We start from the raw sequence: 13,023 nt of genomic DNA on the forward strand, positions 1-13,023 counted from the left end.
CATTGATCATGTCGAAATCCAACCTCACTCTTCAGAGTTCTGATGGCGAGGACATCGTCGTTGGTATGTCTCACTGCTGTCCCCACTTTCCATTCCGCGTTGCTAATGCCTTGAACAGAGCGTGAGGTCGCAGAGCGATCAATCCTCATCAAGAACATGGTTAGCGATCTTGGAGAAGAGGCCATGGACGAGGCCATTCCAATTCCCAATGTCAATGCCGCTGTCCTGAAGAAAGTCATCGAATGGTGCACCCATCACAAGCATGACCCACCCTCCACCAATGAAGACGACTCGGACTCAAGGAAGAAGACCACGGACATTGAGGAATGGGATCAGAAATTCATGCAAGTAGACCAAGAAATGCTTTTCGAAATCATCCTTGCTGCCAACTACCTCGATATCAAGGCCCTACTTGATGTCGGTTGCAAGACCGTCGCAAACATGATCAAGGGCAAGTCACCAGAAGAAATTCGCAAAACCTTCAACATTCAAAATGATTTCACTCCCGAGGAGGAAGATCAAATTCGTCGCGAGAACGAGTGGGCCGAGGAGTAAGTCGTTGCACCTGGAATCATGCATCACTCCTAACTCGAAACAGTCGATGAAAGCACTATTTTCTATGACAATCAAATCCTTGCACAGCACATCAGAAGGCGTTCAGGGAGGGTATGATGGATTTCTATGACTGGGAATGGAAATGATGGATCCGGCCTCATGATGACTTTTGCTTCCCTTCCTCGCTGTTGCTTGCAATTGAGCGCCACAGCGCACATACCTCATCATTAACGACGAACATGGAAGTGAACGCGAGCATCAAGGATATTCTTGATAGCCAATAAGCCCGAGATGTGCAGATCCATCCGTTTAGCTGGGACAGCTTCGGTCGCTGCATTCCATAGAACGTAGCACCAAAACGAAGTCATTATTGAGAGCACTCTTCGTCCTCACAGACGTGTCAATTTACCCCTTCGACTATGGAATACAGAGCACGGCAAATGAGAAGTCATGAGTTTTGCAATTTTGATTCATTTAGAAAGTTCCGAGTGAACATGGTTGTTCCTCCAGCACCAGGTTGATATCACGACCATCGAGACCCCCCTGGCCTCAATGAAACCCTTCCGCCACCGACGAATCTGACGCAGTACTGCTTTAAAATTCTGATTTCAAGTCTGGTCCACCTCACTGTGCCACACAGGACGAAGAAACTTCAATCATCTCGTGCATCAGTCGACTCCCGACCCTCCATCTTCTAATGAACCATTAACCCGTGCCAGATGTTCTGATCGAGGACATGGATGACACTCTCGGTCAGAGTGAGAGGAACAACACGGTGGTGCGGCATGGTGTGGGAGGAGTTATGTGGGCGAGTCATCTAGATTCCGATTCTGGTCTTGCGCCAATGTCTCCGCTTGGCGTTGTATCTGTTCAGTGGGACAGTATGTCAGTTTTAATGCATGTATGGAATTTGTGGCGTAGGGGGGTAACAAGTGTTGAAAGTTGATCCCAATGCTTCTGTGGTTCCCATAGCCATGACAAGAGTGTTGCATGATTTGGACTCGCTGGTGGCACGTCCAATTCAAATCCAACTCAATGGCCGTTCACAGCCTCCCTCTTCACATCACCTTCTTCAACACGGCAAGTCGTCCTTCCGCGGCATTGGGACCCCAAGAAGCATTTGAGAGTGGGCATGTGAACGGAGATGAGGGGGATCGGTGCTGACCTGATGGTATTTCCAGTTCTCAATCGAATCCACTGAGGGATGGGTCGGTTCTGCTTCTGCGCCTTCGCGAGCTTGACCTTCGTGCGGAATGACTTGTGGCTCTGTATGTCGTGCAAAAGAGTTTGTCAGTCAATGTGTTCCCAAGGATTCCTAGTCACACATCTCTCGTCGTCCCACTTCCACCATGAAATATCGGACGTTGGGTGATTTAAATCCCATTTTTTCGGGTTCCCCCCCACCCACATCTTCACATCCTCCATCTCCTTTTTATTTCCGGTCTATCGAGGAACATGCGTAAAGGAGATTGAACCTACCGGCATCTTGAAAGGTTGTCGAGCGACAGCGATATGTGAGAATGGTTGGTGTTGTTGGTGGATGTCCGACAGAAAATCAGTCGGGTTCCCTTTGAAGCCTGCGGTTGCAAAGCCCTAGCGAACGTGTGGGCTTGGCATGCCAAGATTTGAGACGGACTTGGTCACGTGTGATGCGTCAATGGGGCTCGGTTATTCGAGGGGCAGAGGGCAGAGTCTCCAACGCCGGGAAACCGCCGCCGTAGGTGAAGAGAAAGGCCCGAGGCAAGACTCTCGCGGCTTGCCCCGGGCTTCGAAGCTGGTGGCATGGCCAGGGCCGATCGCGGGCTGCATCTGTTCGATTGTTTCTCGGAGATCTCGTTTCGTCAATCCAGGTTGGAGTTTCTTCGAATACTATTTTTCTGCTCATAGCTATTCCCTTGAGATCCAGTCTGTCGCTACAATCTTATTCCTAAGGCCTAGCGTGTCGACAATCCTTGGAGGCATCACAACGACTTGGTGCAAGCATACAACGGCAAATCGTCATATACTACGGACCCGAGTCCACGATGTCATCGAAGTTGAGGATTCTGGTCCCCGTCAAGAGGGTTATTGACTACGCTGTGCGTCCCATTACCTTTGCCCGTACCCTTATACCATGGATGTATTCGTATTGTGCATACTAACATAAGCTCCGTATCCACAGGTCAAACCACGAGTCAAGTCCGACCGCAGCGGGATTGAGACGTCGAACGTGAAACACTCACTCAACCCATTCGACGAGCTCTCGATCGAAGAAGCAGTGCGCCTGCGCGAGCGGAAGCAGCCCGTCGAGGAGATCGTGGCCGTGAGCGCGGGACCCGCCAAATGTGCCGACACATTACGGACGGCGATGGCCATGGGGGCGGACCGGTCGATCCACGTCGACGTGCCGGAGGACAAAGCACTCGAACCGCTGGGCGTGGCAAAGCTGCTGAAAGCGATCGCGGAGAAAGAGAACTCGAACCTCATCATCCTGGGAAAGCAGGCGATCGACGACGACGCCGGCCAGACGGGCCAGATGCTCGCCGGTCTGCTGAATTGGCCGCAGGCCACGCAGGCGAGTAAAGTCGAGATCAAAGACCAGGAAGTCACGGTGGAGAGGGAGGTCGACGGCGGCGTCGAGACGCTCAAGGCGAAGCTCCCCATGATCATCACCACCGATCTGAGATTGAACGAGCCCCGCTACGCCAGCTTGCCGAACATCATGAAGGCCAAGAAGAAGAAGCTGGAGAAGAAGACACTCGCGGACTATGGCATCGATGGCTCACACAGGCTGAAGACGGTCAAGGTTGAGGAGCCTCCTGTGCGACAGGGTGGTGGCAAGGTCGATGATGTTGATGGCATGATCGCGAAATTGAAGGAATTGGGAGCCATCTAAATCGTGCGACAAACATCATATGGCTGCGCGAGAGGGATAGAAAAAAGAATTTCCCGATGTAAATGATCATCTTCTGTGCGGCGTTGGCGACTTGCTGTGCTGTTATGTAGAAGATTTGGAGGGTTCACTCTTCCTATACACGGGTCACCAGGAACAAACAAAATACATCCATGCATTGCTATGAAAACGCCAGTTTGTGTGCGGGATAGATTGCGGATTTCATGAACAAAAGCAGCAAAGTCTTGAGGATGCTGAATTTCGTCTCAATCGAGTTGTATTGAGTTCAAGCTAAGGAAGATCTATGGACAACGCTCAATGAGAGGATGTCCTCTGTTGAAATGATCTCCTAGGGATTTACAGGTGGCCTGGAGTAGAAGAATCGCAATCCTCACTCGTTCCATTTCTGTCTACCTGTTATAACGCCGACGCTATGCCCATGCTCATGCCAGCCCAGAAATAAGGGGAAGGCGTCCATCTTAGTCTCCACTCCAGCACTCCACCATCACCAATCCTATGATCCATTAAGCCATATCAACATGACATGACAGCGGCTGTGGCATGCTTGTCTGTGTGAAGTTCGTTTGTTTGGGGAAATTAACAACTCTTGTTGCTGTTTGTATGGTCGTGACATGAGGAATGTAAAATGTGTTGAATCTTCCGATTCTCTAGACTGTGCCAGCGATGGTCAGATCTCGAATCTCAGAAAGGACCTGTTCAACCCGATTGTCTAGATCACCTCGAGCGTACTGCTCTCTGGTGTCTGCATCGAGATATTGTTGAACTTGGGCCATTCGGCTATATGCTTCTGCACAAAATCTAAGTTGGATCTTGACAAGTGCTTCGAAAGATGGGTCGAGGTAAGGGACGCGGAGATCGATGAGTTGAGGGAGTTCGGTAAAGAGTTGTTCGTTGAGTTGTTCGTATGCTTGTTTCGCCATTTCGGCTTCACGCTCTGCACGGGGTAGTTTTGTCACATCCTTGTCGGGCTTTTCCACCAGTTTCTTGACCTTGGATCGCATTGAATCGTAATCAAGGAGTTTGTTGTTGCGTTTCTTGATACATTCATTGATATCGGGAAAATATGCGCAGAAGCGGGAGATCGGTTCGAGAACAGTGGCACTATCGGTACAATGTCAGCATTCGTGATTCTCGTAGTCAATTCTCCATCACCAGACGGCGGATTTACCGGTATGGACCATCAAGAGCCTTGATTGTTTCGGCGTCCAAGTCTTCGACGGCCTGCTTGTAAGACCTTGATACCCCATCTCTTGTACCAGCGTCGCCGTAAAATGCGTCGATTGTCTCCGCTATCCGCATTTGTGATGCTGTCATGGCTGTAGGTACTGGTCAGTCTGAGATCGATTGCAATTTGAGCTCAGATCTCTCCCACCTCTCAGACTATCGAGATAACCCTTCGCTTCCTTTTGCAGCTTGTTCGCTGCCGACTCCATTGTTCTGTACCTCCTGCGAAACGATTAGCCCTTTCGACTGATGAAATGGTGAGGGTAATCTAACCTCTCCTCCACTTCGTAGTCTCGATCGTTGGTCCTCTCGACATGACCTGATGAAACTGAATTAGCCAGGCTGCTGGAGAAGACAGACTCATGGTTAGGTACCCGTCTTCATCATCACCTGCGTCGTTGCGCGGTTCACGTTCTTCTTGAAGCCTGCCCACGACATCTTGGTGGTGTAGATAGTGTCTGTATGCGCTTGCAATGCGATCGTTGTAGTCGTGAGGTGACTCGTTGGTATCTGGGCCTTGGTGGACGATGTCGAGGACGAGAAAGAGGCATGGAAGGAACGGGCGGGTGTTCCACGTAGTGGTCAAGAGCATGCACCGCCACGCCGCTTGGACGTGCACGTGCCAAGGATTCATTGATGACGACGTTGGGCGACGGAAAATCATTACTCCGACGCAAACGGTGATGAATTTATAGAAACGGCGTCCGCCGCCGAGCCTTCACCATCACCCAACAGTGAAGTGGTGGCGTTTGACATACAATGCCCGCTTCACTCAACAGGCATTTCTACGTGAAATACTAGTACCGGTACCATTGACACCAGAGGTCGACGTACATTCATCGCTCGTTGATCAATCACAAATTTCTAATTGCTTTATTGAGTATATATGTGACAACGATCTGACTTGAAGATCATTGTCGTTAAAAAGAGTGCGAGTTTGGCAACCATCAGATTGGTATCATTGATCAAGAGCTCGTCTGGGCCAGGTACACTCATGAACTGACTCTAGTAGACACCCTCATTCAATTTATGCTAGATCCGGCCCTTGGCCTCCAGAGAGCTTGGGCTTGAAGCTGTACGCCGTTCGCGTTACTTCCAACAGCCATCGTATTACTAGTTGTGTGGCCACCCAGAGGATGCTTGGGAATCTGCCTCGGTGACTTTCTAATGCAAAATCTGTCATTTTTACCTGGTATCGATGGTGATGGAAATGAAAATTGTTGAGAACAATCCCCTCTTCGCGTAAATCGTTGGTACAGCAGTAGCAGTGGCTTTCACACAGCCTATGACAAACTCTAGGATGGCGATATAAAGGAATGGATAAGAGACCGTGTGGACTCATTGTGGCATCGGGAAAGTGCTGTAAGATTTTGGTAGGTGTGCGATTGAGTGTTACTGAGTTCCTAAATCCCGATCATTGCCGTACCAGAGCTCACTTTGCGCCATTCTGACAATAGTGGTCTTTACCGAGAAGAAATAAATGGTATGCAGGTCATACGTAGTCGGTCTGGGATATCTCATATCTCGAATCGGCCAGGCCAATGACTTCAAAAACGATCTGTTGGCGAAGAGAATGTCCCCCTAAGCCGTCGAATATCAAGTACCAAAAATGCCTCATAGAATGAGACTATCGAATAGACTTGGGATCTGAAGTTGAGGTTTGCGCGTCCATTTCAGATCGAGTCGATCATCAGCATGGATATTGTTATCAGCACCTACCTGTTGGTTGTAGTCCTTGGCTGAACAACGCATTCGGACCATCAATACCCTTTCCCTGTTGGTTGAGATATCAGACGGTAATTTCAAAGTCCACTGGTATCACTGTAGTGGCCCTGTAACAAGGAAATCCACATTCTTTATCACCGATATCAAGCTGTAGAGTACAGGAGTATACTCACCGCAATGCATGTTCGCGTATCATAGCGAGCGCTCCACCCGGACGTGATTCAGCCACATTGTCAAATAACCGGCACTAGCGTTCGAGAGTCCAACGACCAACAAAGATGACGATTCCAAGCTCAAAGATATGATCTGCTCGTGCTTAAATGACTGGTTGTATTGTGAGTCGAGAGTTGAGAGCGGCTGTTATTTTGAGCGTGCTGCAGGACCCATCACCAGCGGTACAACCATCCAGTTGCGGACTGGGGTGGAGGAGCCCTACGCTGGTCACCAGAGAAAATCCGCCAGCTCGTCCATGCAGAACAACATTTGAGATTGCTTGGCGACGCTCGGAACGAACACCACCCCTGGCAGGCTGGGACAATTCGGGTGTGCAAGGCACTATCCAAGACGGGTACGCACTTTTGTTCTATCATCAAAGAAATCTTTTGGTTGAAGCATTTTGAGCCGGGCCGCCGGCACCATGACATGAGACCCAATATGGCTAGCTGAAGAAATGAGTAGTTGGGTAGTAGACCTTACCCCATCGATCAAGGTGCAGTGTTATCCATTATTCCATCTGAAATGCGGAGGCGGCTACTCCCCTCTGACGAAATGCCGAGGGTTGTGACGAAGCCAGTCTCATGAGCCTAGAGTAGCTGTTGATGGTGGTGAGACCTGTGAAAGAGCCGAAAAGGATGAAACCATTCCTTCGGCGGAGGCTGGATATGCTTGCCTATGACCAAGCATCCTGTAAAGCTTGATTCCGCCACTTCCTTGTTCGTGCGATGAAGACTGACCATGGTCCCTCCATGAGTGCACAGTAAGACAAGATTACAATCAGTACCTAGGAGTAATGCCGTGACCGTTATTGTTGGAGGAGCGAGGAGCACAGCACATGTCATGAAGAGCGAAGATACCCAAGCCAGGGCACACGTGGAGTGGAGGGAGAGAACGGCCAGCGCATTATAGTGGTCCAATCCAGGAGGAGCTCGACTTCAGTTGTGGACTTGGCTCTGCACACCTTTCCTACGCACGGGCACGAGCGGTGTAGACAAGGAGTGGGAGGCAAAGAACGATGGGTAGAAATGATTCGGATGGACGATGGGAGCGTTTCAGTTTACCCAGGAACAAAACAGGAAAGACGTGGGCATGGGTTGCAATTGAAGTTCAGCATCAAGCTGCAAACACCTCACCTCACACAGGCGAGCGAGCACGCGCACGAGCACGAGCACGAGTACGAGCGAGCACGAACATGACGGACGGCTGCGTGCATCTGATACCATGAGCGTTAAACTTAGAATGGGCGATCCTAGTGGTTTGGGAGCCGCTGCCATTGGAGGAGCGTGTCGTCTGAGGTCCCAATGTAGTCGATTTCGAGATGCTATTTCGCACGACTTGGATATCTCGCCTGGAGTAAAGGGAAGTAAGTTCAAGGATGTGGTCGAGTGCATACCAAGCCGTCATCTTGCCTGCAGGTCAGAGAGACAGCGCGTCCTGCACTGCTGCAGTCTAACCACCGAGCCAGTCACCGGCCTACCTCGGATGCAAGTTCAATTTGGTGTTTGATTCTTTGAGCAGTTTTGTTTCTCGAGGCGGGGGGTTCACGACCGAGCGATGTTCTGGCCCAGTACGGGTCAAGTAGAATTCGAGTTACGACATGCTGTTACTCGATTGAAACTGACTCCACGCTGGTGACTCCACGCTTGGAGGGCTCATCCAGAAAACCAAGATCGAGTCGGAAGTCAGAGATGATTGCAAAGCCAGTGCCAACGGAGCGAACGAGCGAGTACTCGCAGGTAGAATAAGTGAGAATACAATCTATACCTGTTCTGAATTCTTTCCAGCCGGCTTGCTCACCAAGAACTGTGGTCTTCTCGTATATCTGTTGTTATCAAGAGGCATCTCCATCCGACACGGTGCATTCTGTCAATCCCTAAATTGTCATAGGCAGGTTGACTATCCGCAAAGGCGACCGTGGTCCGTGGTTCGTGGCGTCGACCTGCCCAGTGCCCCTCAAGCCAAACTTCACCAAAAACCTTGAACTCTGTCGACCGCCCGAGGCACACGGGCAGTTCGGGCAGGTCGGGCTGCCCACAGGCTAAACTTACAGCCAAAGCCCACCACTGCACCTGAAGGGCAAGCTTAAGCCTGAGTCCTCCGAAATCCGTGCGTGTCCCTCCGGGCTCGCTCGCCCTCGTGCTCTCCGTCATATTCACCCACGTTGGCAGGCACTTTACCTTTCAGACCTACGTTGCTCAGCGGTGACCGTGGAACCCGGGAGTTGACCCGGAAGGGACCCCATTTCTGCTGATACATGCTACAAACACAATCTGTAATTTACTCACCTTCACGTTCATCCCGCCGTGTCTGACACCACACTCAATTTGTCGGCCGACATTAAATTTTTGCTCCCCTTTCCACACACACAACTTGCTATTGTTTTTAATTTCCTTCACACGGAACCTGCAGTCGAAGGTTCTTATCATTCGAGAACGTTGCTCAAAAGTCTTGCCGGCCACGTTTACAAAAACCGCCTCATATACGAACACGCCTGCCTGCCAAGACTGAGGCAGCAGCATTGGTCAGCGGACATTTGAAACGCGCCCCCAACCCAACCAAGATTCCCAAATCTCCCCCGGAAGTTCAAGTTCACAGCCACCACAAATTTGCGCGCCTATTCTTTCACTTTGCCAGTGTCAGTCTGTGCAAATCTTTCAAATTCTGGGTGATGATCAAATCCTGGACCCTGACTGAGCCCTAAAAATTCAATAATACCAGCCAATACCGCCTACACGAGTACGTGTCCAAGTACCTTCCAGCACTTCTAAGCTTCCCCTAAATCTGGGCTTCGCCTTCTGCCATTATTTCATCATAAGGTCATCATCACCAAACAAACAGGCATCTGGGCACACCTCTTATCCCAACCTGTTTCCCATTCTTACTTTTACCACCGCCCTGTCTGGCTCTTTCGCCACCATCCTCATTCCTGACCACCTCAAATCTCCCTTACTTGTCGCGCAACATTCACAAAGACATTTTTAAACAGCAACAAAGAACAAAGATCGAGCCCAATTTAGATCCTTTCGACGTCAGATCGACCGCTTAAATCGCATCAACCCGTTTCACCAACCCGACCCTTATCTACCGCCACTAATACTCCAGAGATAGGGCGCCTGCCCAACACCATACCCCCCCACCCCCTCCCGCTATTCACATGAATCTAACATCATCACCCATAAATCACTCGCATCCGGCCTCCCCTTCATTTGTTCATTCTCCAGTCTCGCAGAATGATGCAAGTTCAATAACACGTTTGGCGGAGGACACGGCCCACCTGTCTGTCAACGGTAGTGCCGTGCCCGCCGTGTCGCACTCTACAGGTCTCTCTACTGCCCCTGTAGTGAAGAAGCCCAAGATGACGCACCGTCTCACCCGCATGTTTTCGCGAACCGAGCAAAAAGACATTGATGCTGCCAAAGTCGAGTTACAAAGCAAAGACGCTTCACCCGTTCGATCAGAGAATGGCCATTCCAATGGCTCAGCGAGGCCCTCGGTTGTCCGAGAGTCATCGTACGAGGAAAAGAGAGAAGGCAAGAAAATGAGCGTCTCCAAAGAGAAGAAGGGTGATGTCTCCCCCGATATTGGGACCCCCGTCCATAAGAGATTTGAAGCTCTTGAGGACGGAACCCACGCTCACTTTCTCAAGTCGGCGAGGCGTCAGGAGAAGCTCTCAGACATGCTCCGAGACATGCTTACCGGAGGCAAGAAGAAGGATGCAGATGGTGGCGAACAACAGCTGTCACTCATGTCATCCTGGGTTGACCAACTCAGATCCGAGAAGGATAGCCTTGCTTCAGAGAAGAAGGGCGGTCCAAATGCGACTGCCAACTTGGTCGAGAAGTACGGAAAATGTCAGGAAATTGTTGGTCGTGGGGCCTTTGGAATCGTTCGCATCTCTCACAAACCCGACCCAAACACTGCTGGAGGAGAATTGCTGTATGCAGTCAAAGAATTCCGCCGTCGACCACAGGAGACGTCCAAAAAGTACCAGAAACGTCTAACCTCGGAGTTCTGCATCTCATCTTCCCTTCGCCATCCCAACATCATTCATACTCTTGATCTCCTTCAGGACGCCAAGGGGGACTATTGTGAAGTCATGGAATATTGTGCCGGGGGTGATCTGTATACACTAGTACTTGCTGCTGGTACACTTCAAGTTGCCGAAGCGGACTGCCTTTTCAAACAATTGATGCGTGGTGTGGAATACATGCACGAGATGGGAGTTGCACATCGTGACCTCAAACCGGAGAATGTACTGTTAACCACGCATGGTGCTCTAAAGATTACCGATTTTGGCAACGGTGAATGTTTCCGAATGGCCTGGGAGAAGGAAGCACATATGACCGCCGGACTTTGTGGCAGTGCTCCTTATATCGCTCCAGAAGAATATGCTGGAGGAGAGTTTGATCCCAGAGCCGTGGATGTTTGGGCGTGTGGTGTCATCTATATGGCAATGCGCACTGGCCGTCACCTGTGGAGAGTCGCCCGTAAAGACGAAGATGAATTCTACGAGCGTTATCTTGAGGGTCGCAGAGATGAAGATGGCTATGCCCCTATTGAGACTTTACACAGAGTGAGTGTTTCTCCTTCTTTTCTCGTTGTTGAAAAGCTAATCAATCATCAGGCCCGTTGCCGAAACGTCATTTACTCAATCCTCGATCCTAATCCCGGACGAAGAATTACTGCCTCCCAAGTTCTCAAATCTGAATGGGGCAGAGAGATCAAGGTTTGCAAAGCTGGTGAGGAGGGTTATTGATTCTTCGTGGAACCAGCACACCTCGATCCCCCATGAGACTAAGTGAGGCGCTCATCTCCAGTCATGTAGATGGATGATGGAGCGACAGAATCATGAATTTACTCGTGTCGTGAAACACGAGCATGAACTTCACGAAATGATGAACGAATTTCTTTTCAAGGCTCAGAACATCGCTTTCGTGTCTAGTCACTCACGCCCCATATACCGACCTTCAGCTCAAATCCAGGCCTCAACGAAATGAATCACTGTCGGAAAGGATCAGTAAGCGTTGACCTGGAGTTACGAACTCTTCGTGGCATGATAAACACGCTAAGAGTTGCCACATTGTTGGATTCTTTTACCATCGCATCAATCGCTCGCTCGCAGATTTGCTTCATCGATCGAATGAATTCCTGTTCTTCATCAGCGTGTTCAACTCTTTGTCCATTTTGGAAACCAGCACGAGCACGCATCCTGTACCAACACCAATCACAAACACGGGTGGTCTACCTGAAGCTAGCACACAAGCATCATAATATTTGCCGGTCCGAAGCCGCGGCCGTCTTATCAGAAAAGAACATCAATATTGGATAATTTTTAACAACCACTACCCCTTGACTTTTGATGGGAAAAATTCTTTTCACGAGGCCCATGGGAAAATTCAAGGCTATGACGCCGACCGAGAACCGAGGGAACGCGAACTCCCCGGAACAACACTTCAGATCAATACCTGTAACTAGCAAAGTAAAGGGGATGCTGTCTTGATAACCAAATCCTTTCCACAAAAGAATTATGCTGGACTTTCAAGTTTGTTTCTTGTCCTTTCTTTGATCCCGTACCTTTTTGTTTCATTAGTGTTGTGACTTAAGTCTTCGAAAAGGCCGTTTCCCACCATTGGGTCTTCCTGTCGACCTTACTATCGTTTCGTCTCAACGGTACATCACAAGTCAGGATAATCAGGAGCATAACATTCATCCCGGTCTTAACAGCCATCCCTCCATCGCTTCTGCCACACGGCCTGATCCACCTTTCCTCTGTGCCCTTTAGGCTCGTATCTACTCAGGAGTTTCCGAGCAAGAAGTTCCGCCTCTTTTCTCACATCTTCCACCACCATCGGGTGATTGTAGATTCTAGAACACAGCCCCATCACTCAAGGAAAACCAGCTGTCGACACTACTATGTGTTCTCGCAAGCCACGTCACCTCTCGGTGACTCATTTCCTGTGTCGTTTTCAATCCCATCGAGAGTCATGCTCCCCCCCTTCTCTAGCGCCCTTCTGATCGCAATGGTGCCGGCCTGGATAGTGCGCTGGACCATTTGGGGTCTGGCAGATTCTACAAAGGAGGTGGGGATTCTCTCCCGTCCGGCTGTGTGTTTGTGTGTAGAAGAATGCATAAAATAGTCCATCAGGATTCCCGTACGATTTTGTTTTTAGAGTTCAGCGGTCTCCCTTCGCGCACTCACGCACGCAGGCGCGGAATTCGAGGATTCGGGATTTCGGAATGCGGAACTGGAAACTCGATACTCGAAACTCGAAACTTGCCGTTTTGGTTTAGATTTGTAGGGTTTGACGTGGTTTAACTCATTCGACATTACTTCGTATTATTGTTCAGGCCATCTTAGTTGGACCCAGGAGGATGACTATTGGGGGCCGTCTTTCCATATTGCAAGCGTG

General features: G+C 50.0%; 4 protein-coding genes across 4 annotated transcripts; 3 read left to right on the plus strand and 1 right to left on the minus strand.

Moving 5' to 3' along the window:
• Positions 1 to 8: 8 nt before the first annotated feature.
• LTR84_000719 (uncharacterized protein) lies at positions 9 to 555 on the plus strand (the record flags this gene model as incomplete). Its single annotated transcript, XM_064844349.1, has 2 exons — positions 9 to 63; positions 119 to 555. The coding sequence occupies 2 exons, from the start codon at positions 9 to 11 to the stop codon at positions 553 to 555; spliced, it is 492 nt and encodes a 163-aa protein (XP_064712209.1).
• Positions 556 to 2,579: 2,024 nt separating this feature from the next.
• LTR84_000720 (uncharacterized protein) lies at positions 2,580 to 3,430 on the plus strand (the record flags this gene model as incomplete). The annotated part of the gene is made up of 2 exons (XM_064844350.1): positions 2,580 to 2,633; positions 2,717 to 3,430. The coding sequence occupies 2 exons, from the start codon at positions 2,580 to 2,582 to the stop codon at positions 3,428 to 3,430; spliced, it is 768 nt and encodes a 255-aa protein (XP_064712210.1).
• A 665-nt stretch (positions 3,431 to 4,095) lies between these two features.
• HOB3 (BAR adaptor protein Hob3) lies at positions 4,096 to 5,110 on the minus strand (the record flags this gene model as incomplete). Its single annotated transcript, XM_064844351.1, has 5 exons — positions 4,096 to 4,549; positions 4,617 to 4,764; positions 4,821 to 4,894; positions 4,946 to 4,991; positions 5,047 to 5,110. 5 exons carry the CDS (start codon positions 5,108 to 5,110, stop codon positions 4,096 to 4,098), a joined length of 786 nt encoding a protein of 261 aa, XP_064712211.1.
• Positions 5,111 to 9,767: 4,657 nt separating this feature from the next.
• On the plus strand, positions 9,768 to 11,369 carry HAL4 (Pkinase-domain-containing protein; the record flags this gene model as incomplete). The annotated part of the gene is made up of 2 exons (XM_064844352.1): positions 9,768 to 11,186; positions 11,238 to 11,369. The coding sequence occupies 2 exons, from the start codon at positions 9,768 to 9,770 to the stop codon at positions 11,367 to 11,369; spliced, it is 1,551 nt and encodes a 516-aa protein (XP_064712212.1).
• Positions 11,370 to 13,023: the final 1,654 nt, after the last annotated feature.

This window comes from Exophiala bonariae, assembly GCF_035927105.1.
Source record: "Exophiala bonariae strain CCFEE 5792 chromosome Unknown scaffold_1, whole genome shotgun sequence".
Classification (NCBI taxonomy): domain Eukaryota; kingdom Fungi; phylum Ascomycota; class Eurotiomycetes; order Chaetothyriales; family Herpotrichiellaceae; genus Exophiala; species Exophiala bonariae.